The sequence below is a fragment of the Mobula birostris genome, chromosome 21 (genome assembly GCF_030028105.1).
Source record: "Mobula birostris isolate sMobBir1 chromosome 21, sMobBir1.hap1, whole genome shotgun sequence".
Taxonomy (NCBI): Eukaryota; Metazoa; Chordata; class Chondrichthyes; order Myliobatiformes; family Myliobatidae; genus Mobula; species Mobula birostris.
The window spans coordinates 56,313,688-56,339,595 of NC_092390.1; the positions used below are offsets into that span (position 1 = coordinate 56,313,688).

General features: G+C 42.5%; 1 protein-coding gene across 1 annotated transcript in view; it reads right to left on the bottom strand.

Moving 5' to 3' along the window:
* LOC140185813 (G protein-coupled receptor kinase 5-like) overlaps window positions 1–25,908 on the bottom strand; it is a 331,545-nt gene that overhangs the window by 53,212 nt on the left and 252,425 nt on the right. Inside the window, exons 6-9 of the mRNA XM_072239529.1 lie at window positions 9,609–9,701; window positions 6,434–6,497; window positions 5,987–6,127; window positions 1,262–1,452 (exon numbers count right to left, since the gene is read on the bottom strand). Of these exons, the coding sequence (XP_072095630.1) occupies window positions 1,262–1,452; window positions 5,987–6,127; window positions 6,434–6,497; window positions 9,609–9,701 (489 nt within the window). The remainder of the gene's footprint in view (window positions 1–1,261; window positions 1,453–5,986; window positions 6,128–6,433; window positions 6,498–9,608; window positions 9,702–25,908) is intronic.

The following is a 25,908-nucleotide window of genomic DNA, read 5'->3' on the forward strand; positions in this document are numbered from 1 at the left end:
CCTAAACCTCATGTATGCTGCCTTCTTCCACCTGACTAGATATTCCACCTCACTTGTCACCCATGGTTCCTTCACCCTACCATTCTTTATCTTCCTCGAGGGACAAATTTATCCCTAACGTCCAGCAAGAGATCTCTAAACATCGACCACATGTCCATAGTACATTTCCCTGCAAAAACATCGTCCCAATTCACACCCGCAAGTTCTAGCCTTCCAGCCTCATAATTTGCCCTTCCCCAATTAAAAATTTTCCTGTCCTCTCTGATTCTATCCTTTTCCATGATAATACTAAAGGCCAGGGAGCGGTGGTCACTGTCCCCCAGATGCTCACCCACTGAGAGATCTGTGACCTGACCCGGTTCATTATCTAGTACTAGATCTAGTATGGCATTCCCCCTAGTCGGCCTGGCATTCCTTCTCCGCCACCTGTCCCACACCTCTCTTGTGGCGCTCCACCCTCGCCATTCTCAACATCCTTTGCTCCCATCACGTTTACAAACTCGCTCCCCACTCCACATTGACAAACACAGTACTGTGCAAATGTCTTCGACAAGCTAGCTATATAGTGTAGATGTGCCTAAGACTTTTGCACAGTACTGTACGTGGAGATGAATAAAGAGTCAACTTTTTGGGCTGAGACCCTTCATCAGCACTGGAAAGGAAGGGGAAAGAAGAAGGTTAAGGGGGGAGGAGGAAAGAGCACAAGCTGGAAGGAGATAGGCAGGAAGATGGAAAGGTTAAAGGGCTGGAGAAAAAGGAATAGGTCATGGGAGAAAGAAAGAGGAGGAGGAGGGGCACTGGGTGGGTGGGGGAGTGAGAGGCAGGAGAAGAGAAGAGAGGAGCCAAATCACTTCTTCCCATTGATGCTGCCTGTCTTGCTAAAGTTCCTCCAGCATTTTGTGTCTGTAATTCTGGATTAATGCAGAATCTCTTGTGTTATTGGTCCAGTCCTGCACTCAGGTGATACCTGGATGGAGCTTGCAAGTTCTCCCTGGGACAATGCAGCTCTTCCAGTTTCCTCCAATACCCCACAATGATGTGTGTCCGGTGGGTAGGTTGACTGACCATTCTAACTTGCTGCTACTGTGTATATAAATGCAGGAAGCTGAGATCGGGGCAAATGAGAAAGGGGAGGATTACTGTCGAAATGAGTGTTTGATGAACATGAACTCACTGTGCTGAATGGCTTGTTCTTGCACCTCTTTCCCTCTGTGACTTCATGGTTCAGTGAAGCTTGAAAGAAGAACGTCACTCATCTCACCTGTAAACTATATTTTCCTTGTGAAGATCTCCCAGGCCACAACAGATTTCAGCTGCGTAAAATACTGCCCGGTCTTCTTCAAACCCTGGATTTCCCATGTTGTAGATATGGAACTTCAAGTCACCTCCATTCATTAAGGTCAGAACTAAGCACAGTGCATCCTTTGTTTCATAAGCATAAGCTAAATTAACCTATGAATACAAGAAACATACAAATCGTTCATTAAATGAAATAGAGTGATAGAAAAAAATCAACAGCATATGGCATAATCTGAATTCCAAAGTTCTAATATCACTTGTAATAAGATAGACAATTGATTTAAACAATAGAGCAATTAAAATTTATTCTGGAATAAAACATTGTGGATGCAGGAAACCTGATTTAGAAACTGCACCTTTGATTAGAGGCCACTGCTGTATCACTAGCTCTGTGGGAGATGGGCAATTGCAATATGGTACAGCCACAGTTTAGCTGGCCAGTGGTGTAGTGCTTTCAGCACCAGACTTTCAGGCGAGTGGCCCCGGGTTCGATACTGGCTGGCTCCTTGCAAGCTTTCCATCTGCGCCTGGTTGAGTGTCGAGCTAGCAACTCGGCCTCATAAAAAACAGACAAATACTAAAGAAACGACAAAGTTGCTGCCTGACGCACCACAAGGCGCGGGGAGGAACAACGAAACAAAATTATAACTGTGATAATGAAATGGCGGAGCAGACATGATGGGCCAAATGGCCTAATTCTGTTCCTATATCTTATGATCATGTGATCTAAACTACCTTTTAGCTTTATAGGCCCCTGATGCACAATGTCTCATGACCAATGTGGTCCTGACAGCAGGAAGCATTGCACTTCCAGACCAGGAATGACGTTAGGGTGGCTCCTACAAGTTTAAGTTGGTGCCTCCTCACTGAGACCAGATACATCTCATGTACAGCTCCTCACTGGGGTGCAGGTAGGAGAAATGTTCCATGCTCTTCCAGCTGAGACCCATATCTTGACCCCAAACAATGTTCCTGCTTGTCCTGAACTGTGTATCTTCTCATTCTCATTCTCCATGGGCAATGCCTACAGCGGATTTCACCAGGGAGAACTAGCCTGTGGCAAAAGTGTCAAGCCAGAGCAACAATGTTTGGCGGCTCTCTCCCACAGTGTTGAGCAATTTTACAGCACCTCAGAATGGTTTATTTTAAATTTTTTTTATTGAGATACAGCATGGAATAGGCCCTTCTGGCTCTTGGAGCCAAGCCACCCAGCAATCGCCTGATTTAACCCCAGCCAAATCATGGGACAGTTTACAATGACCAATTAACCTACCAACTGGTACATCTTTGGACTGTGGGAGGAAACCGGAGCACGTGGGGGAAACCCACATGGTCACGGGGAGAACGTACAAACTCTTTACAGGCAACGGTGGGAATTGAACCTGGATCACCTACACTATAAAGCATTGTGCCAACTACTATACTACTGTGCTGCCCTTGTACACACTATGTGCTGGCATTTATTTCCCACCTCTTACTGTTGGTCTAATCAGGAAACAGTTAAATGCAAGTCATATTAGTGGGTCTGGGTCTGGCATATTACCTGGCTCAAGAATGGAAAATTTCCTTTCTTGAATGACATTACTGACAGAGATGCTAGTGAATGTTCCAACCTATTCAACCGCAAAGAGTGGCAGTGCAGTACGTTCTTTACCCAGAAACAATAGACATCAGGAGTGGGAATTAGAATCAGAATTAGGTTTAAAATCACTGGTATATGTTGTGAAATTGGTTAACTTTGTGGCAGCTGTAAAATGCAATACATAATAGAAAAGAAAAATAACGTGAATTACAGAAAGTATACATACCTATGTAAAGTAGTTAAATTAAATATATAGTTAAAAAAATAGAAATTAAAAAAAGTAGTGAGGTAGTGTTCATGGGTTCAATGTCCATTCTGAAATCTGATAGCAGAGGGGAGGAAGCTGTTCCTGAATCATTGAGTGTGAGCCTTCAAGCTTCTGTACCTCCTCCCTGATGGTAGCAATGAGAAGAGGGCATGTCCTGGTTGATGGGGGTCCTTAATGATGAATGCTGTCTTTTTAAGGGATCGCTCTTTGAAGATGTCCTGGATACTATGGAGCCTAGTGCCCATGATGGAGCTGACTGAGTTTTACTTAGTCAATCTTACTCATTTGTGGTTAACTGAAGTCACACAATTCCACTATGGCTGAATGTTAACTCAAGGCAGATGAGGGAGTAAATATTTTTGCATTCTGTTACTTGTTATGTTTAAGTCAGCATCTTAAATTGAGAATATGCTGAGGTTCTCCAAAAGAATGCATTGTTTGCAAAATCTAAGCTTTGTATACTGTAAGTAATCCTGAAGTGCTGTTAATGTTTGTATGATTTTAGATAAAATGTGATTAAGTATTTAATGGGTGACAATGCAGCACATGCCCAGGCTAAACTGGATGTTGGAGATACTGCAGTTCACTATACTGCACTGTAAACACTTGAAACCACTTGATATAATGCTGTTTACATTGTAAACACATGCTGGTGCTCGTGCACATTTTATTCCATACCTGGCTCGGAGATGCCAGAAATGGTCAGGAGTGAAAATGAAATGATTTCTCTGCTTCAACAAGTTGGGAACCACAAAGAATTTGAAGGCATTACCAATCATCTTGAAAGTTACACTAAAAATAAAGATTTGGAGGATACAATCATCAAAGGCATTGTATAAAGGCAGCTCATTATCTGCACAATGCACACAAAATGCTGGAGGAACTCAGCAGGCCAGGCAGCATCTATGGAAAAAAGTATAGTCAACGCTTTGGAACAAAACCCTTCGGCAGGACTGGAGCCTGTACTTTTTTCCATAATGCTGCCTGGCCTGCTGAGTTCCTCCAGCATTTTGTGTGTGTTGCTCAGATTTCCAGCATCTGCAGACTTTCCCTTGTTTGCCACTATCTGTACGAGGTGTCTGCACTAATTTCGTCAGTTTACAGTCAATCAAAGAACACGGCAGCATACACTAGATTAATTCCTTCGTCAATATCTATTACACAGTTTCATAGCACTGTAGTAGTGGTAGTGTTCTAATTTGTTCTGTATTTCATTTAAATATATAATTTGTTACTCAGTTAAATGATAGAGTGTCTTTTTTCAATACCTTTTTTACTATTTCTATTAAGCATTAACTAATAGGGGCAGCCACTTAATTGGACTAAAATGTACCGATCTCAATGTGTCTCAATTAACTGGAATCCACTTTACTTGTAAATATATGTGGATAAGGTTGATTCTTGAAAACACTCTCCTTGAATGAAGTATTGTTGAAGTATTGAGGCTGCCAATCCTACCTTCAAGTACCCATCCTACCTTCTTAAGACAGTTGAAGAATGCATAAAAATATTGAATGCAAAAGATGTCAAAAAGTTACATACTACCAAATAGGGGAAGTAATTGATAGCAGTTAGATTATCTAGCAAGGACTTCACAATAAGATTTGCATGTATGATTAATGAAACACAGATATATTTTCTAGAGACATTTTAATGTTTCTGAGGTATGTACATTGGGGGTCAAATGTCACTAAGTGTTATTTTAATATTTATTAATGCTTTAAGGCCCAATTTACTCAATTCAATGATTTACCTTCAAAACAAATAAGTCTGGAAGGTAAACTCTTCCTAGCATCTTTAGGTACCAAGGAAGCAGCATCCATCATCAGGAACTTCACCATCCAGGACATGCTTTCTTCTCGCTGCTGCCATTAGGAAGCCTCAGGACTCACACCACCAACTTCAGGAACAGTTATTACCCCTCAACCGCCATCAAGTGGGACAACTTCCTCAACTTCACTTGCCCACAACCTAAAGACTCACTTTCAAGGACTCTTCAACTCATGTTTTTGATATATATTATTTATTTATTATTATTATTATTATTATTTCTTCCTTTTTTATTTGCCCTGTTTGTTGTCCTTTGCACACTGGTTGACCCCCCATTTTGGTGCTGTCTTTCATTGATTCTATTATGGTTATGATTAATTTTCTATTAAAGACTTGTTGAGGCAGTCCTTCCCTCTGCTAAGTCTGCAGGTCATGTGAAGCCTTGGGAGCAGGTGGTGGATGGTTGCATGAGCAGCTGGTGCACATCACAAGTCCTGGTTATGCAACCTCTGACGTCAGGCAGACAATCTTGGAAGAGTATTGATAATTGGCTGGGGTCACCTGTCTTGTAAAGACACTGCCCAGAAGAAGACAATGGCAAACTACTTCCATGGAAAAACTTGCCAAGAACAATCATGATGATGAGACCATGATCACCCATGTCATATGATATGGCACATAATGATGATGATGATGCCTCAATTAGAGGGTATGAGCTATAAGGAGACGTTCAATAAACTTGGGCTGTTTGCTCTGGAGTATTAAAGGCTGAATGGAGACCAGAGAGAAGAACAATGGTTGCGGTGGCAGAAGATATGTTAGTGGTGTTAAATGAAATTACTATGATGAAACATTATTGTTCTTACACGATTGATAGGAGCAACATTATTGTTGAAGAATAAAATGTTTGTCATTATTACAAAATTAAGTATTGGACAAATTCATAATACAAAATCATCAGGCACTCAAAGTGAACACAATATAAAGTCAACTCTCAAACACATAAAGTGGTTTTTATTCAATGCATCATATAACATATTGTATGGCAATTCATGTCAAATACTTACTACAAATCTACTGTTAACCTTTTCTAAAATCTGTTTTTCATTTAAAGCCATAGCTTCTCCTTTTCTCTTTTTTATTCGCTTTTTCTCTAATTTCTTACAAGCATACATTTTTCCTGTAGCCCGGACTTGACAGGCACACACCTACAATTGAAGAAAAGGCAATAAGCATTTCTGTAATTGATCTCATCGCATTCAGAACTGACTTGGAATAATAGGCATTTAATACTTAAAGCCCTTTCCCTTGGCAAACATCTTGTGATGATCATGCAATTGTACAGTATGCTTTTGTTATTTTATCAATGGCCATGTACAGTCAAAATATTAGTTTAACTATTTAGATGGATTGTTTAAAAGAAGTCCAACTAATCTTTTTAATCCATCAGACAATTTTACTTTAAAACTACGAAAGGAAAACCCGAACAGGACCTATCAGAGAGGTGTACTTACCTCACCAAAGCCGCCTTTTCCTAGAACTCTGTACTGCCTAAAGGTGTTTTTTGTTACAGCTTGTCTAAAAGAAAAATATATCCTTAGTAAAGAATGCAGATCCTTCCATTCAGTAGAAAATAACAGATCACTATAAGTTTTGACACAAGTGAGTACTAACGTTCCAGTTCCACTCCCATCAATGATACAACTCTTTTCTAAAGGTGCTAGCAGGGCAGCATTATCCTTAGAGATGATTATTTCAGTCAACCAACTGCCACCGATAATTGTAACTCACAATTGTTGTTATTGCTTTTGGCTTTCGAACTAAACTTGTTTCCATGTAACTAAATGCAGCTGAAAGGACTACAGTGCAAATGAAACCAAGGCAGTTTAAATGGTTTGGCACAGACTCGATGGGCCAAAGGGCTTGACTCTGTGCTGTACTTGTCTATGACTCTGAGAAATGTTATGTATTGCAGTGGAGTGCTGCTGCTGCAAAAAGAAAACAAATTTCATAATATACGTGAGTGACAACAAACCCGATTCTGCTATGAGTCACTACCGTGGACTGAGAGTGGGAAGGGGGCAGGGAGAGAGGAATCATTTTTGGAAAAAGGGGAGGGAGCGGGAAGCACCAGGGAGACATTCTGTAATGATCAGTAAACCAATTGTTTGGAATCAAATGACCTTACCTGGTGTCTCGGGGCTGGTGTATCTGCATCTGCATCAACCCCCACCCCTAGCACTCTTTCTCTGCCATCTGTCCCATAACCATCCTGTGGCGCTCCACCCTCACCGTTCCCAACTTTCTTTGCTCCCACCAGATTTACAAACTCGCTCTCCACTTCACATTGAAAAATGCAGTACTCTGGAAAAAGTCTTAGGCACCCTAGCTGATTAATATGTGCCTAAGACTTTTGCAGAGTAGTGTATGTACAGTTAATAGCAGGACAAACAATCTGTTCTTCAGGGGAATATCCTATAATATGCTAGCCCACTGTATCATTGTCATTTATGCAGTAGAACTGACAGAGAGAAACAAAGTTACTGACAGCACTTCTGTCCCGTTACAAGAGCAATTATGTCTTAGTCCAGTAATATAAATTCTTTAGTCTTCTTACCATAAAAGGAATACACTTGCTATGGAGGAATTGCAGTGAAGGTTCACCACAACGTTTTTTTTAGAATGGCAGGCCTGTCATGTAAAAAGAAACTGAGTAGGCTAGGGTCTAATTCTGAACAACAAATAAGATGCTGGAAGATCTCATTGGGTCAGACAGCATCTGTGGAAGGGAATAGATAGTCGTCATTTCAGATCTGGTCCTTCACCCTAGTCCAGATGTCTCAGCCCTTCATCAAAAACTGATATTCATAGGTTTTTGAATTTTCACAAAATTAACGGATCTGGGGAAATCGGAATGAAGGCAGAGATTGTTAAATCTCTGGTTAAAGCAGGTCTAAGAGGTCAAATGGTCTGTTCATTCTCCAATTTCTTATGTTCTGATAAGTCAAAATAAATCATACAAGATTAATTTAACAAAATAACTCTCTCTAAACTGAAAGTTTAAACAAAAGGCATGAACATTCAGTGGCCACTTTATTAGGTACACCTGTACCCCTGCTTGTTAATGCAAATATTTAATCAGTCAATCATGTGGCAGCAACTCAATGTATAAAAACATGCAGACATGGTTCAGTTGTTGTTCAGACCAAATGTCCGAATGGAAAAAGAAATGTGATCTAAGTGACTTTGACTGTGGAATGTTTGTTGGTGCCAGACAGGGTGGTCTGAGTATCTAAGAAACTGCTGATCTTCTGGTGCTTTCACACATAACAGTTTATAGAGAATGATGCGATAAATGAAAATAAACATATATTGAGTGGCAGTTCAGTGGGTGAAAGTGCCTTGTGAATGAGAGAGGTTGGAGGAGAATGGACAGACTGGTTCAAGCTGACAGGGAGGCGACTAACTCAAATATCCACGTGTGCAGAAGAGAACCTTTGAATGTACAACATATTGAACCTTGAGGTGGATGGTCTGTAGCAACAGAAGACAACACTGGGTTCCACTCCTGTACCTATTAAATGGGGTCACTGAGTGTATAAGGAATGATTTAATCACATCTCTAAGTGCAGAGTTATTTCCCTACCTATCTATCATGATTATTTAACAATTTAGTAAAGTATATTTTTCTTTAAGTCATGGAATGTCAAAGCTTACTTTGTGTAACTTTTCAATGCTTTGTACAGCATTTTGGATATCGTTAACCTGTGATGTTTAGAGTTTCATCACTGCCCTGTTTAATCTCAGCTACACTGACCACATTGCACTGTAGTCTCTGGATTTCAAAGGAATTCATTGCAAATTCAGGGGCATGGCACACAATGTAAGGTGTTTGGCTGACACAAATAGTAACGGGGTTGGAATGAGTTGGGTACGATTCAAGAGTGAAGCGGAGAGAGGGAACACATCAAAAATACATTCTCCCAGAGAATCTAGTCAACTGTGGAGCAACACTGGCGGAGGCCTAACTTCAATTTGCACCCAGGCCTTAAAACTGGGCCTAGTCAATGGTAAGAAGTAAGGAGTGAAGTCGTTGACATTACTGGCGACCTCTGTGCTACAGCTGTCCGGGTAACATAAACCTACCTTTGTAGAATTCACACATCACTACCCAAAAATTTGAGTTATTAAAAAAAATTGTCCTCAACGAATTTACTCTATGTGTAAAAAGTAAATAAATAATCACAAAATTTATTTTTATTCAGCTTGAATTATTTGTCGCATGCAAAGAATCTATGGCTACGTGTTGTAGAAAATCATAACATGAATAATTTCTGAGGAAAGAAACCCTACTTCCACACACCCCCCCCCCAGCCCCATCCCCTGTGAGGTAGGGTGACTTGTACTATGCATCTATAATGAAGCCTTTATGCTGTTATAATACTTGAAAAGAATTGAAGCAATAATTGTGGCACAGATTATACATTACTAAACTTTGTAGAAGTTTAACCTAGTATGTTTCAAATATCTAATCTAATTATCAGCCTGTTAAATTAATCTCAAGTGTGGGGTCTTACCTGGAGTTCCAGATTCTCAACTTTCCTGAACCTTCTGCAGCTTTCTCTGATTTTCAAAAAGGCAGTGAAAATAGAGTTTTAAGAATCTTAGCCGTTCTTCGAAAAGCCTTACCTTTCCAGCCACTTCCACTGGAGAAAACGGTCGAAGTGCATGCTTTCCTGGTAGTCATTAAACGGCTGATCACTGAGATAATCGTGTACCGACCTGCAGTTGAAGATAGAAATGATTACAAAGGGAAAAACAAAATGGTGGGGGTTTGGAGCAGGACGTCACAACTTTTTTTTAAATGCCATGGATCCCTACCATTAACTGAGGGGTCTGTGGGCCCCAGGCTGGGAACCCTTGGTTTAGAGCAACATCAATCAGCCCACTCTTAACAAGTCAAGTCAAGTTTATTGTCATTTAACTACATGCATGTGTATGACATATATAACCATAAAAAGTATAGAGAAATGAGACAATGTCTCTTTGAACCAGGAGTACACATAACATAGGACAAAATCTACAGATGAATCACACATAAATAATAAACTAAAGCGCATTAATATTAAATATCATAAGGGTCAGAACAGATTAACCAGTGACATTCCGAATACGATGCAGTTGGGAGTTCAGAAGCCTAATGGCCCGGGGGAAGCAATTGTTTAAAATTAATTACTTATAAAATTCTAAAGGGATTGGACAGGCTAGATGCAGGAAGATTGTTCCCGATGTTGGGGAAGTCCAGAACGAGGAGTCACAGGTTAAGGATAAAGGAGAAGCCTTTTAGGACCGAGATGAGGAAAAAGTTCTTCACACAGAGAGTGGTGAATCTGTGGAATTCTCTGCCACAGGAAACAGTTGAGGCCAGTTCATTGGCTATATTTAAGAGGGAGTTAGATATGGCCCTTGTGGCTAAAGGGATCAGGGGGTATGGGAGAAGGCAGGTACAGGGTTTTGAGTTGGATGATCAGCCATGATCGTACTGAATGGTGGTGCCGGCTCGAAGGGCCGAATGGCCTACTCCTGCACCTATTTTCCATGTTTCTATGTTTCTCATCCTGATTGTTCTTGTTTTTATGCATCGGAGTCTCCTGTATGATGGTAGAAAGTCAAAGAGGACGCTGGATAGATGAGTGGGATCCTTAGAGACACTAAGGGCCCTGACTAGGCGGCGCTCCTGATAAATGTTCCCAATGGATGGTAGGGAGACCCCTATGATCCTCTCAGCTGTTCTCACAGTCCTTTGCAGGGACTTCTGGTCTGATGCTCAACTGCTTCCATCATAGATGGAGATGCAACTTGTCAGGATGCTCTCAGTGGTGCTGCTGTAAAAGAGAGTGAAGATGGGGCTGGGAACCTTGCACGCCTCAATTTCCAGAGGATGTGGAGACGCTGCTGTGCCTCCTTCTTCAGGGAGGGGTTATTGAGGGACCAGTCAGCTTGAAGCTTCAGTGGTTTACTCTTTTCCATAGATGCTGCCTGGCCTGCTGAGTTCCTCCAGCATTTTGTGTGTGAAGCCCAGTATCCCACCATTTTCCTCTTGGTGTTGAGAACTCTTTTCCTTCAAGCTTTAAACCATTTCATTGATGATGGTCATCACTGGAGCTGCTTCCTACAGTACGTGATGCAGAACCATCCAGTCCAGTAAACTAATCTCTCACCTTTTCACCTCCAGTTTTTCACTAATCATCTTAAATTTGTGTTCTCTGTTTGCTATTGGAAACACGTTCTCATTATTTATTCATACAAGCCACTCATGATTTTGAAATCAATCTCCTTCTCTGCTGATAGAGTCACAATAATGTGTGCACTAGAGTCTACAGCGCCAATGAAGTCCCTCATCCCTGGTGCTGTTCCACTAAATCTCTCCTTCACCCTTTCTAAGGCCTTTGTAACTTTTCTAAAATTGATTACAGTACAAATTAGGCTCAGGCCTAATCACTGCTCTATGTTTTAGCATGCTTCTCTCAGCCAACAAACTCTTGCAGCCCTGATGAAAGATCTTGGCCCAAAGAAATGACTATTTATTCCCTTCCATAGATGTTGAATTCCTCCAGCATTTTGTGTGTTGCTCTTGTAGCTTTTAACAGACTTCCCAAAATAGATCAGCCACACACAATATTGTGCAAAAGTTGCAAAAGTCTTAGGTGTGTGTATGTATATATATATATATATAGCTAGGATGCCTAAGACTTTTACAGCACTGTATTTGTCAACATGGAGCGGAGAGTGAGTTTGTAAATCTGTTGGGAGCAAAGGATGTTGGGAATGCCGAGGGTGGAGGGCCGCGGGAGGGGTGTGGGACAGGTGGCAGAGAAAGAGTGTCAAGGGCAGTGGGTGGCACGGGTGCAGATGCACCTGGCCCAGAGACTCCAGGCAAGATCATTTCATTCCAAACAATTGGTTTATTGATCACCACAGAGTGTTTCTTTGGTGCTTCCCACTCCCTCCCCTCTCCCTTCTCCTTTTCCTAATGATGATTCCCCTCTCCCTGTCCCCTTCCCACTCTCAATCCACAGTAGAGACTCATATCAGAAGCAGGTTTATCATCACTCACATGTATCATGAAATTTGTTCTCTTTTGCGGCAACAGTACAGCGCAACGTATAAAACTACCACAGTCCTGTGCAAGTCTTAGGCACTTTAGCTATACAGTATATACTGTATGTGTGCCTAAGACTTTTGCACAGTACTATACTTTCAGACAAGGACACATAATTCCTTCTGTTAAAACTGCACCATTTCATTCCTCCAACCAAAAATGTTTCACTTCACACTTCCTTAATTTTTAATTGGGCCCACATTTGTCCTGTTCACCTTTATCCATTATTTCATTTCTAAGCTTTCCAGTCTTCATTACAATAAAAAACAAAAACTATCCCTCCACCAAATCCCTTGCTAGTTCTTCAAACCTATTGGGACTTGCTTCCAAAATTCCCCTTTCATCTCCCTCACACCATTCTGCGCCACACTGAGTACCATAACAGCTCACCTGTCAGTGCTTCACCCTAACCATATTGTGTCTGCCTTTGGTATTCATCTCTCTTCAGTGTTTAACCAGTTGCTTCTATCTCCACCACTTATCCTTTCCTGTATCTCCTGAAATCTGCAATACTGTTCTCAAATAATTAAATGAATAAACTTAGCTACATGCACTCTAATATATCAAATTTAACAAAGTAACGAGCTTCCTCAAAATTCACATTCAAAGTTTCCGAAAATACTTTGCCTTGGTCAGTTATATATGCCAGCCGTCGTTTCTCCTTGCTATCAGAAGCACTGACAATGTTACTGAGCTTTTATGGATGGTTGAGATACTCAACAAGAGGTTGATAAGATGCTAACATTCAATTGTGAAAACAAAATCAAATACTTGCAAATGATTCTGAGGTTTAGTTCTGTAAATCCTCCAAGTGGACTACAATTGTGTTGTGGTTTCATGTCTCAATGAAGTATGAACTACATAGATGTGTAAAATGAAACTCTGCTTAGAATGCATTGTTGGACGTTTCTTACTGTTAATTTGGCATATGTGTAAACTTATTGTCATAAATATTTAAGTATTACAAAAGTTGTGCAATTATTTAAAAACATTTTTTTCTATTATAACAGCTCAGTAAATCACCTTGAAAAAGTGATGCCTCAAAAAGGCAGCATCCATCATTAAGGACCCCCATCATCCAGGACATGCCCTTTTTTCATTGTTTCCACGAGGGAGGAGGTACAGAAGCCTGAAGGCACACACTCAATGATTCAGGGACAGCTTCTTCCCTTCCACTACCAGATTTCTGAACGAACATTGAACCCATGAACACTACCTCAGTACTTTTCCCTCTCTTTTTGCACTAATTATTTAATTTATTTTTATATTTATTTCCTATTGCAACTTATGCTTTTTATTATGAATTGGTTGTACTGCTGCCGCAAAGTGAACAAATGTCACGACATATGCCGGTGATGTTAAACCTGATTCTGATTCAGTATTATAGACTCACGCAACAGTATAAAACATTTTTAAGAGCAATAGACACAAAGTGCTGGAGTAACCCAAGGTCAGGCAGCATCTATGGAGAGGAATAAACAGCCGATGCTTTGGGCTGAGACACTTCATCAGGACTCTGCTAAACATTTTAACTTTTATATCTTCTTTCACAATCGCCACACCGCCTCAGTATGCCACTTGCAAGCCAAGTTAACACATTTATTCTGCTTTCAAAACCTGATATAAACCTATTACTTCAGGGCTGCCATTGCCATTATTTAGTTTAATGAAACTATTACCCCTTTACATGGACTGGTAGTCAGGCTGTAAGTTATAGGCAGAGTTCTGATGAAATATGTATTACTCACAACATCACGTAGGTAGTTACTGCTGAGATAAATCATGGGCTGTATCTGTAACAGCTTTCTCATGTCATTCATATGCCTGCCTCCTACTTATATAGTGCCCTGCATTATTCTGAGAGACTGCTTCAGCCATAAAAGGAGTTGTCAAGTCGCACCTCTGACGTGCAAAATAAACTCACATTATTCCACAAGAGCATTAAACAAAATTTACCGCCAAGCAATAGAAAGGATTATTGAAGCAGAAGATTAAAGGATTGGTCCAAGAATTTGGAACTAAGGAGAGTCTTTAAGAAGAAAGATCAGGAGTTTAGATCCTTGGCAGCTGAAAGCACTTACATTGGAGGCCATTCAGCCCATTGAGTGTACCCTAACTCCCAGCCGGATAATTCATCAGGATGCATTCTCCCTTTCTTTCCCTGTAGCTTGTAACTTATTCTCTCTCATACATGTAAATCAAATCCTCTTTGGCTTTTTTTTTGGCCGTTTGCCTACGCTGAGGTGTAGTTTGCCTGGGGAATCACACACAGTCATGGGGAGAACATACAAATTCCACATCAAGAGCACTGAAGGGCAGAACAAACTCAGGTGTCCGTGCCTGTGGGTAAATATGTAAACTGTTGCATCGCCACGCCACAGAGCTTCCACTGAAGTGATCCTATCAGAAATGAACAAGAACAGTGGCAACATCTTCAGTCCTGATGAAGGGTCTTGGCCGGAAACATCGACTGTTTACTGTTTTCTATAGATGCTGCCTGGCCTGCTGAGTTCCTTTGTGTGCATTACTTTGATTTCCAGCATCTGCAGATTTTCTCTTGGTAGTGGCAATATCTTGTTGGTTGTAGAGCCAAAAAAGAATGTAGACACAGACAGGGGGTGAGGCATTGGAGAAATTAGAATTTTTTTTGTTAGGGATTTTAATTTTAGGCCTTGTTTAAGAGTTAACAGTAGTTAGGAAGCACAAAGGCGATAGGTGATCGACACTGCTGCAGAATTGCCTCTGACCTGCAACCTGATCATAAGACAGGACACGCATATATTGAGGGGAAATAAATTCAGATGCAAATGACAGTATAGCAGTTATTCCCAGCGGGGGTGGTTACCTGTCCTGAGGGGATGTTAGGGGAAACAGAAGTCGTTCGGGGGGGGAGAGGGAGTGCGTTCAAGATCCTTGGGGGAGGGGCAGTAAGCAGTACCCTAACTTGAGGCACGAGACCTGACCAAGTGTGTAGGCCATTTATGTGTACAGCGCATACTATTTATGATAGAGAAATTAGCATTGATGAATAAATGCTTACACTTCTAATTTTACATATTACAATGTTTCCTTAGCCACATGCTGATTCAATTAAAAAAAAAGCAAGATAACAGCGGCACATCCTGTCTTTATAACATAAACAGCTTCATAACTGTGTGTGTGTGTGTGTGTGTGTGTGTGTGTGTGTGTGTGTGTGTTCGTTCATACAGAGAGCCTCATTGTTGGTTTCTCAACAATATACAAACTGGCCAGCTTAAAATCTCAAAATAAAAGCAGTGTACATGTGCACCTTGACAAGCAACAGCTCCTTAGAAACATGCACCGTATACTGTGTGTACAAATGTCTTTGTACAGACATTAACAACAACTTCAAAGTGCAGAGACAGAAGCATTGACAAACTTTCAAACCCCAGTATGTTTCTTGCATGCTTTATTCCAAGTATTTTAATTTACAGTGTCAAGTATGCTGGTCATGATGAACTAAATTCACAAAACCTTCAGTTTCTTCCCTTCTGCCATCTGATTTCTGAATGGATATTAAACCCATGGACACTACCACACTACCTTTTTTCTCTTTTGCACTAATTATTTAATTAGCATTTAATATTGGCAACTTACTTGCAGATGTTTCATCACAGTGTGAGACAACGGCATCATTACACTGTTAATTGTGATGTGTCCTCTGCATGCTCGGCCTTCATATACCTTTCAATCAGCTGATTGGTCGTCATTTCAGAAACTCGATTACGATGTGCGGAGGAAGTCCGTGTGGCGAACTTAATGTGTTGTGTTCTTGAATTTTGCCCGCATCAGCTCAGAAATAGGACCAAGGTCTGTGTGTTTGTTTACAGAATTGTTCACGGAAAGCACGCTTCTAGGAATTCTCTTGTATGCTGTGTGTTTGTTTTCGCCATGACTTTCACTGATACCCAGTTGAATTTGTGCCCCTCATGGTTTTCATGGTAGAGACCAGGGAGAGTTGGTCATGCTGTTTTACAGTTGATCTGTATACCAGTTGATATACGTTTTACTGTAATTTACAATATTGTTATTATGTACTGCTGCTGCAGAACAAATTTCACGACGTATGCCAGAGATATTAAACCATATCCTGAGTAAGGATAGGCAGCAACGCCTCTGTCATGATTATTCTAAACACTGGAGCTCCACAAGGTTGTGTCCTCAGCTGCCTACTCCACTCCCTGCACACTCATGGCCATGTGGGCAGATTCCACTCTTACTAAATCTACTAATTTGCAGATACCGTCCAAGTGAGCTGCATCTCAAATAATGATGAGTTGGAGTAGAGAGCTTAGTGACATGGTGTGAGGACAACGACCTTTCCTTCAATGTTAACAGAAGAGCCGGTCGTTGACTTCGGCGGGGGTGGGGGGGGGCGCGGTGGGGACATGCTCCTGTCTACATGAATGGTGTTGAGTTTGCAAGGGGTGAGAGTTTCCAATGCCCAGGTTTGACCATCACCATTAGCCTGTCCAAGGAAGCTCCCCCATGGCTCAACTTCCTCAGCAGGCCACAGAAATCTGGTCTGTCCCCGCCGACCTTTACCAATTGTTATCAATGCACCATAGAAACCTTTCATTCTTGCTGCATGACCGGAAGAAACTGCAGAGAGCTGTGGATACAGTTTAGCATATTATGGGGAACATCCTTTACACTTCTCACTGTCTCAGTAAAGTATCAGGTAATCAAAGACCCCACCCACCCTGGATGTTCCCCCTTCTCCCATCGGGCAAGCGGGTGGTACTGCAGCACAGCAGTCAACATAACACTTTACAGTACAGGTGACCCGGGTTCAACTCTCGTTGCTGCCGGTAGGGAGTTTGTACATTCTCCCCGTGAGTGTGTGGGTTTGCTCTGGGCACTCCCGTTTCCTCCCACAGTCCAGAGATGTCCTGGTTGGTAGGTTAATTGGTCATTGTAAATTGTCCTGTGATTAGGCTCGGATTAAATCCGGCTTGCTGGGTGGTGCAGCTCAAAGGGCTGGCAGGGCCTGTTCCAAGCTGTATGCTATGTAGTTAATAAATATACATACACACACACACACGCACATGCAGAAGCCTGAAAGCATGTACCACCGGGCTAAAGACAGCTTCTATCCCATGGTTATCAGACACTTGTATAGCCTCATAATCTACCTCATTATGATTTGCACTTTGTCGTTTACCTGTACTGTCCTCTTCTGGGACCGTTTACACTTTATTCTGCATTGTTATTTTATTTAGCGATACAGCACGGAGTGGGCTCTTCAAGCCGGCCCAGCAAACCTGATTAACCCTAACCTCACCACGGGACAATTTACAGTGACCAATTAACCTACCCGGTACGTCTTTGGACTGTGGGAGGAAACCGGAGGACCCGGAGAAAACCCACATGTTCCACAGGGAGGACGCACAGAAACTTCTTAGGGGATGGTGCCAGAATTGAACTGCGAACTCCGAACAGCCCCAGGCTGTAAGAGAGTTGCACTAACCACTGCGCTACCATGACGCCCTATGGTTCTACCTTATGCTAGCTCAATACACTGTGTGATGACTTGATCTGTCTGAAACTGCAAGATAAGCTTTGCACTATATCTTGGTATATGTGACAATAATAAACCGGTATCAATGCATCAGAGACATACTCTAACAAAGGGAATGACTATTGGTCCCGACACAGAAAACTGCTCGACTTGCAGAAATAAACCAGAGGGCTGGTTGATTTGCAGAAATATATTTCAACCAAAGAAATGACTATTGGTTTGCTGGATAAGCAAATTTGAGGATGACACCAAGATTGGGGGTGCGGTGTACGGCGAGGAAGGCTATCATGGCTTACAGAGGGATCTAGACCAGCTGGAAAAATGGGCTGAAAAAATGGCAGATGGTATTTAATGCAGACAAGTGTGAGGAGCTGTACTTTAGGAGGAACAACCAGGGTAGGTCTTACACAGTGATAGGTAGGGCACTGAGGAATGTGGGAGAGCAAAGGGATCTGTGAATACAGATCCATAATTCATTGAAAGCGGCGTCATGGGTAGGTAGGGTCATGAAGAAAGCTTTTGGCACATTGGCCTTCATAAATCAATGCATTGAGTACAGGAGATGGGATGTTATGTTGAAGTTGTATAAGACTTAGTTGAGGCCTAATTTGGAGTATTGTATACAGTTTTGGTCATCTACCTACAGGAAAGGTGTGCAGAGCACAGCGATTGAAAGAATACAGAGAAAATTTACAAGGATGTTGCCAGAACAAGAGGACCTGAGTTATAAGGAAATGTTGAATAGGCTAGAACCTTATTCCCTAGAACATAGAAGATTGAAGGGAGATTTGATAGGAGTATACAAAATTATGAGGGGTATAGACAGGGTAAATGCATGCAGGCTTTTTCCATTGAAGTTGGGTAAGACTACAACTGGAGTTCATGAGTTAGGGTGAAAGGTGAAATGTTTAAGGGGAACATGAGAGGAAACTTTTTTACTCGGAGGGTGGTGGGAGTGTTGAACAAGCTGGCAGTGCCAGTGGCAGATGCAACCCCAATTTCAATGTTTCAGGGATATTTGGATAGGTACGTGGATAGGAGGGGTGTGGAGGCCTATGGTCTGGGTGCAGGCTGATGGGATTAGGTAGTTCAAATGGTTTGGCAGGGACTAGATAGGCCAAAGGTTAAGGCGCGTGGCCAAGTGGTTAAGGCGTCGGTCTAGTGATCTGAAAGTCGCTAGTTCGAGCCTCAGCTGAGGCAACATGTATCCTTAAGCAAGGCACTTAACCACACATTGTTCTGTGGCAATACCGGTGCCAAGCTGTATCGGCCCTAGCGCCCTTCCCTTGGACAACATCAGTGGCGTGGAGAGGGGAGACTGCAGTATGGGCAACTGCTGGTCTTCTATACAACCTTGCCCCAGTCTGTGCCCTGGAAACCTTCCAAGGAGCAAATCCATGGTCTCACGAGACTAACGGATGCCTGCTATTAGATGGGCCAAAGGGCCTGTTTCTGTACTGTAGTTTTTCTATGGCTCTATGGTGTCTGCAAAGAAAGCTGGTTGACTTGCGTAAATATACTTTAACCAAAGGAATGACTATTGGTCCGCCCGCAGAAAGCTGGTTGACTTGCCGTTCTTCTGATTTTGTTTCCTGTCACAGTAGCATTTTCTAGCAGAACTGAGTCTAATTATATCAAACGGATGATCAACATTCCATTTAACTTGGCAAGAAAAAATGGTGGCAGCTGATAAAACGGAGCAAAATTTACAACCAATAATGAGCTAACAAAACTTGTTGCTGCCTCTGGTCTATAAATTCACCCTGCCCTATGTCATCTAATGAGGAACTCATGGAAAAGGCTGAGAGAATATTTTGTGCTGAGGATTTTCATTTTATGAGTGTAAAAGGAGTATCAAATTGTGTGGCAAAGCTTAACAAAAGTATACTGAAATCTGCTGGCTTCTGCAGTGATCTTGTTAACCGAAACTTCCATCAGCTTTCTGCAAACTGAAACACAATTAAGGAGCTAGCATAAACCATGCAAAAATAATATTGTGTGATTCAGTTCCAATATCTGTCTTCGACAAAACAGAATCTTTAACGCCATGTTTCCAATGACAGTCCGTAACTCATTGGGGATTGAAAGCATAATCATTGCTAAATCCTGTACCATTTATCTCCGAGGGACACACTCAACAGAAATATTCATGGGCCATAAAGCAAAGCTATTAATGCATGCCAGAAGCTGGATCTATCTGACCTTCTAATCCCCCAAACTCTCCCTACCACTGATGTGGAACAAGGCAGAGTGTAATAGAATACTCTTTATTCTTGCATGGGTCTGGCTTGACTATATTAATGAAACTCAGACTTAATAGTCTCCACATTCATTGAATTGTACATCTACTCTCTCTATTATCAGTGTATCAAAACTACACTGGGTACCATCTATAGGATACACTATAACAATCTAAACTTCACCTACGGCACAACCTCAGATTGCTACTTCTAGCACCTAGGAGGTCAAAGGCAGCAGACGTTTAGGGATATCATAGACTCTACAGTCCACAAGTATCATGCCAGATTTATCCTTACCATGGCCATCCTGCACTGGCATCAAGTCAAAGAACAGGTAGATAGGGTAGTTAAGAAAGCTTATGGGGTGTTAGCTTTCATAAGTCGAGGGATAGAGTTTAAGAGTCCCGATGTAATGATGCAGCTCTATAGAACTCTGGTTAGACCACACTCGGAGCACTGTGTCCAGTTCTGGTTGCCTCACTATAGGAAGGATGTGGAAACATTGGAAAGAGTACAGAGGAGATTTACCAGGATGCTGCCTGGTTTAGAGAGTATGGATTATGATCAGAGATTAAGGGAGCTAGGGCTTTACTCTTTGGAGAGGAGGATGAGAGGAGACATGATAGAGGTGTACAAGATATTAAGAGGGATAGATAGAGTGGATAGCCAGTGCCTCTTCCCCAGGGCACCACTTCTCAATACAAGAGGACATGGCTTTAAGATAAGGGGTGGGAAGTTCAAGGGGGATATTAGAGGAAGGTTTTTTACTCAGCGAGTGGTTGGTGCGTGGAATACACCGCCTGAGTCAGTGGTGGAGGCAGATACACTAGTGAAGTTTAACAGACTACTAGACAGGTATGTGAAGGAATTTAAGGTGGGGGTTATATGGGAGGCAGGGTTTGAGGGTCGGCACAACATTGTGGGCCGAAGGGCCTGTAATGTGCTGTACTATTCTATGTTACATTTATTTATTGAGATACAGCATGGAGTAGACCCTTCAAGCCACGTCATCCAGCAATACCCCGATTTAATCACAGGACAATTTACAATGACAAAGAAACCTACCAACTGGTACATCTTTGGAGTGTTGGAGGAAACCAGAGCACCTGGAAGAAACCTCACACAGTCACGGTGAGCATGTATAAACTCCTTAAAGGTAATGCTGGGAATGGAACCTGGGTCGCTGGGACTGTATAGCATTGTGCTAACCAGTACGCTAGCATGCCACCTTCTAATTATCCCTACCATGGCCAGAAGCTTTTAAGAGACATTTATATAGGCACACGAATATGAGAAAGATGGAGGGATATGGACATAGTGTAAGTAGGAAGGATTAGTTTTTTTTTGGGGGGGTGGTGGGGTTTGATTTACTTTATAGCTGGTTCCGCACAACATTGTGGGCCAAAGGGCCTGTACTGTACTATGTTCTAGTGAAACATTATTTTAACTAGGAAGATGTTCTAAACTGCTGAAACTTCAACATTGGCATCAAGTCTGGGCATCCTTAAAGATTTAGATCAATATCTATACATCACTGATACAATTCCAGGAAATTCATGAAGCAGATCTTTAACATGCAAGTGAGCAAAACAGTTATTTTGGAAGCTGCACAAACTATTGTGGAAATATTCAGGGTAAATACTTTACAAGTAAACTTAAATAGGGAAAATATGCAGTTAGCCAGAAAATTTCTATGAAATTATGATCTGCACTATATTTAGAAACCACAATTCCAGTATCTATATGCAGAGGATAAGTGCATATATTACTTTTAACCATTTCAAATTTGCAAATCCTAGTCACAAAATGAAAGGATTTAATGTTCTGAGCTGTAATGGGATATATATTGGTTCTTTGTACATTCAGAATCAGGTTTAATATCACTGGCATGTGTCATGAAATTAGTTGTCTTTGTGTCAGCAGTACAATATATAGAGAAAAAACATGAATTACAGTAAGAATATAAATAAAACAGTTCAATTAAATAAAAAAAGTTGTGAGGTAGTGTTCATAGTGTCCTTGACAGATTTACCTTTGTACTAGGATTAGGGTCTGCCAGGCAGAGATGTGAGGCAGCAATTTGTCTCCCAGCCAGCCCTGGTCTCCCCTGCCCCACCTTCCTGCTGGATATCAGCTCAGTTTCTTGCTCTTTCCTTTCAGTGTACAGTCTTCATTTCACATCCAAATTTGATCCTGAGAGTCCAAACTTACTGTTAAAATGGCACACCCAAGCCAATTTGGCATGGTCCCCTATGTAAACATGAATTAGGTTCCCTGAATAAACATTCAAATGGTGCACATCTTTGCTCCAACTGCTGGCCTTTGCTTCTCTGTTGAGTGAGCGAAGGCAAAGTTCTGAATTAGCAGTGTTTTGCAAGAATCACAAGCAAATAACTTGCCGGTTCATAAACACTCTCCACATGAACTGCTGTTTCAATTCTCTCTCAGGATCTCCAACAGAGCCCACTCCAGCAGCTTATCGGAGCGATAAAAAGGCAATTTTTTCAATGACGTAAAAACAATTTGGGGATTGCTCATTTCACAATTTAAATGACACCTTGGACACTTACTTACTGCCTGTTACACTGCTGGCATTTCAGGCAGCAATGAAGATCCTCCATCTGTCTGCCCATACAGTCACACACAGATATAGAAAGGATCTTCATTGCTGTTTCTGTAACAATTTTGTTTTTACCAGTCAGGGTTGTTAGCCCCAAGCTGAACCCCAGACCAGGAGGACCAGTGGACTATTCTGTCTGGCCTCTATCCTTTGACCTGTTTTGCATGGGTGACCCTACCAAGAGCCAAAGCACAAGGCCCTGACTCCAGCCAATATGGCTCTCCAGGTTATTGAGGCACACAAGCCTCCAAACCCTACGACAAGGTTGTGGCCCTCTTAGAGGACATTGGACAGAGTAGGTACTAATTCTGACTTTCCCTGCCATCACTCAGGAGCATAAACTAGGCACTTGTCTGCCGAGTCACTTGATGTGAGATTCCAGCATCAGTTGTGCATCAAGGTGATACCAATTATCATCGCAAACATGAGGACCACCGTAAAGCCCCATTGGTGGCCATCCACAGCTGCCGGAAGTGAGGCCTCTGCCACCGACCTTGGAAATCGAGCCCGAGGCCCGGCTGGAGCGGAGGACTCCGCAACCCTGACTCGGCTTACGGACTTGTTTCAGCCAGGAGCCCGGCCCTCAAGAAGTTGGTCTATATTGTCCTAGGAATGGCCATTGTTGGTCATTTCCAGGACAACTGCATAGCACTGGACTAAAACCCAATTAGCATAACTCCCTTAATCAAGTCTCACATCACAATTCTTCAGTGTTGCTCCTCATCCCACCATGGTACTAGCAGCCCACATCTGATGACTGGTCCATCCTCTGAATCCCTGACTGGCCCAAGTCCTGATTCGTAATGGCCTCAGTGCACAGGATCCTGATTTTCAGAGCCACCCCTCCACAAAAAAGCTTCAGTCTCTGGCTTATCTCCCTCTCTCTCTTGAAGGCTCATCAATTGACCTTTCACCATACTCCGAGGCCCAGTCATACCCCTAACTGTTGCTTTTCTCTCCTCACCAAACCCTGGTGCCACCTTTAATTGAGAAGGCCATAAGATATCGGAGTAGAATTAGGCCACTTGACCAACGAAATCTGCTCCACCATTTGATCACAGCTGATTTACTTTCTCGCTCAACCCCATTTTCCTGCCTTCTCCCTGTAATTTGACACCTTGACAAGTGAAGAACCAAACAACCTCTGTTTTAAGTAATCCCATGACTAGGCCTCCACAGCCATCCATGGCAATGAATTCCACAGCTTCACCATCCTCTGGTTTAAGAAATTCCTCCTAATCTCTGTTCTAAAGGGGTGTCCTTGTATTCTGAGTCTGTGCCCTCTGATCCTAGGCTCTTCCATTACCGCAAACATCCTCTCCATATCCACTCTGTGGCTCTCTCTTGGTTGGGGTCAACCATGGATGTGTCCCAGCTCCTTATATGATTCACAGACCAGGGCAGTATGATGTGGAGAGCAAAATGTTGCCCATGCAGCAGGTTCCCCCTCTCCACACAGCTGATGAATCCAAAGGAATGGCAGAGACCGATGCAGTTTGGCACCAGTCAATGTTGAGCTCAATGTAGGGCTGACTTATGGACTTATCCCAAAGCCTTCTCCTCAAGTGGGTATAACTACAAGGCAGTGGAGGTTTGAGATCAAAGTTTTCCTTCTCCCAGATGAGCTGCCAACCACAGCTGACAAGCCCCATATGCATGAAACATTTTAGGGGGCTACTAACCTCCCTTTGTCCTGTCTTCTGTCAGTTGAAGTGGTTCGGCCAGGCTTGGCAGCTCAGCCACAGGTGAAGGCCTGGAGCTGGATTTGGTTGTCAGAGGCTATTTGAGACCCACACTATTGGGAGTATTTAATAGATCTTTGGAGCTTATCCCCACTACTTCCCCTGGCTCTAAACTATTCAGGGAACCCACCTGGGCCTTTCACTATTCAGTAGGTTTCAATTAAATCCTCCCATCATTCTTCTAAATTCCAATGAGTGCAAACCTAGAGTCCTCAAATACTCCTATTACATTAACCCTTTCATTCTGACAATGGCGGATGAATGCCTCGGCAGATGGAATGCCAACCACCTCCTCCTGGGCAGGAAGCAGTGAAGGTTGGTAGCCAAGGTAGCACTTGAACGGGGACAGACCAGTGGATGAGGACGGATGAGAGTTTATGGTGTAATCTGACACAAATCTGCACCCCAGGCGCATGTGCAGCATTTCACAGGCAGCCTCTCTCCCATGTTTGGAGCAAACAAACACTTTTCTCATCTCCTCAGAAAATAACTGAAAACTGATGCAGAAAGGGGAGGCTGCCTCCCAGACGGCTGTTCCCCATTTGCTCGCCGGACCAGACAGTTGAGTGATGACATAGGCCACCTTGGCTTGATCAGTCAGAAATGTTGTTGGTTGGAAATCAAAAATGAGGGTGCACTGGGAAAGAGAAGAGCGGCAGATACCAGGCTCACCTGAGTACTTTTCTGGAGGAGGCAGACGGGGCTCTTGGACGGGAGGAGTAAGTGAGAACGTGGAGGGCTGGGCGGGAGATGCAGTCACAGAACATTGATGGGCACTCTGGGACAGCTGGAGTGACTGAATCTGGGCCACAGGATCGGCTACATTGGCAGAAAGTGACTCCACTGCCCTGAACACGGAGTCCAGCTGGTTCTAGTGTCTCCCCAGCATCTCTCCCTGTTGTTCCAGGACAGCTCTCAGATGACCGGGGTCTGCTGGATCCATTCTGGCCAGATTGTACTGTCAGGGCACTGAAGCAGGGACCCAATCGCAGACCAAGTGCTGTGCGCACTGTGATATTTACTGAGTAGCAAATCCAAAGGGGCAACAAAATTGGTAAAGTTCAGGCAGAGATCAAAACATCCAGAGAAATCCAAAACCCAGAATCAGGAAACAGGCAGAATCAATTTTCAGACAGCCTGAGTTTAGATACAGATGCTGGAAAGACTCAGGAAAATTCACTGGCACAATCTGGCAACAAACAGGTGAAAACACAGGACTGAAATACACTGACAATAAACAGAGAGGCACATGATAGGTGGAGCACAGTGAGACACAGGTGGCAGCAATACAGGTAATAATGTGAAGCAGATGAGAGACGCAGTACTCAGTAATACAGGGGCCGGAGTCGAGCAGGAGTGGGGACAGGACACATGATAATACAAAACCATAGACTGACAGCTAGGGGGAAACACACAAAAAGACAGAGTTCAATTGGAGGTACTGACAAATCCATAACAGGCTGGATTGCATGTATTCTGTACAATGAATGTAGTGCATATCAATATTGTCACACTACAGTTTCTTATTTTTTCATTAACTTTATAAAGCTCACAACACTGTCATCAATCAATCCATGGACCTGTTTTTGATCTATTTCCTCAAACTAAATGAATGCAAAACCTTACAAGAGTTTCTTGTTTATCCTTTGGAACACTGGGGTTGCTGTTAAGGCCAATTTTTAA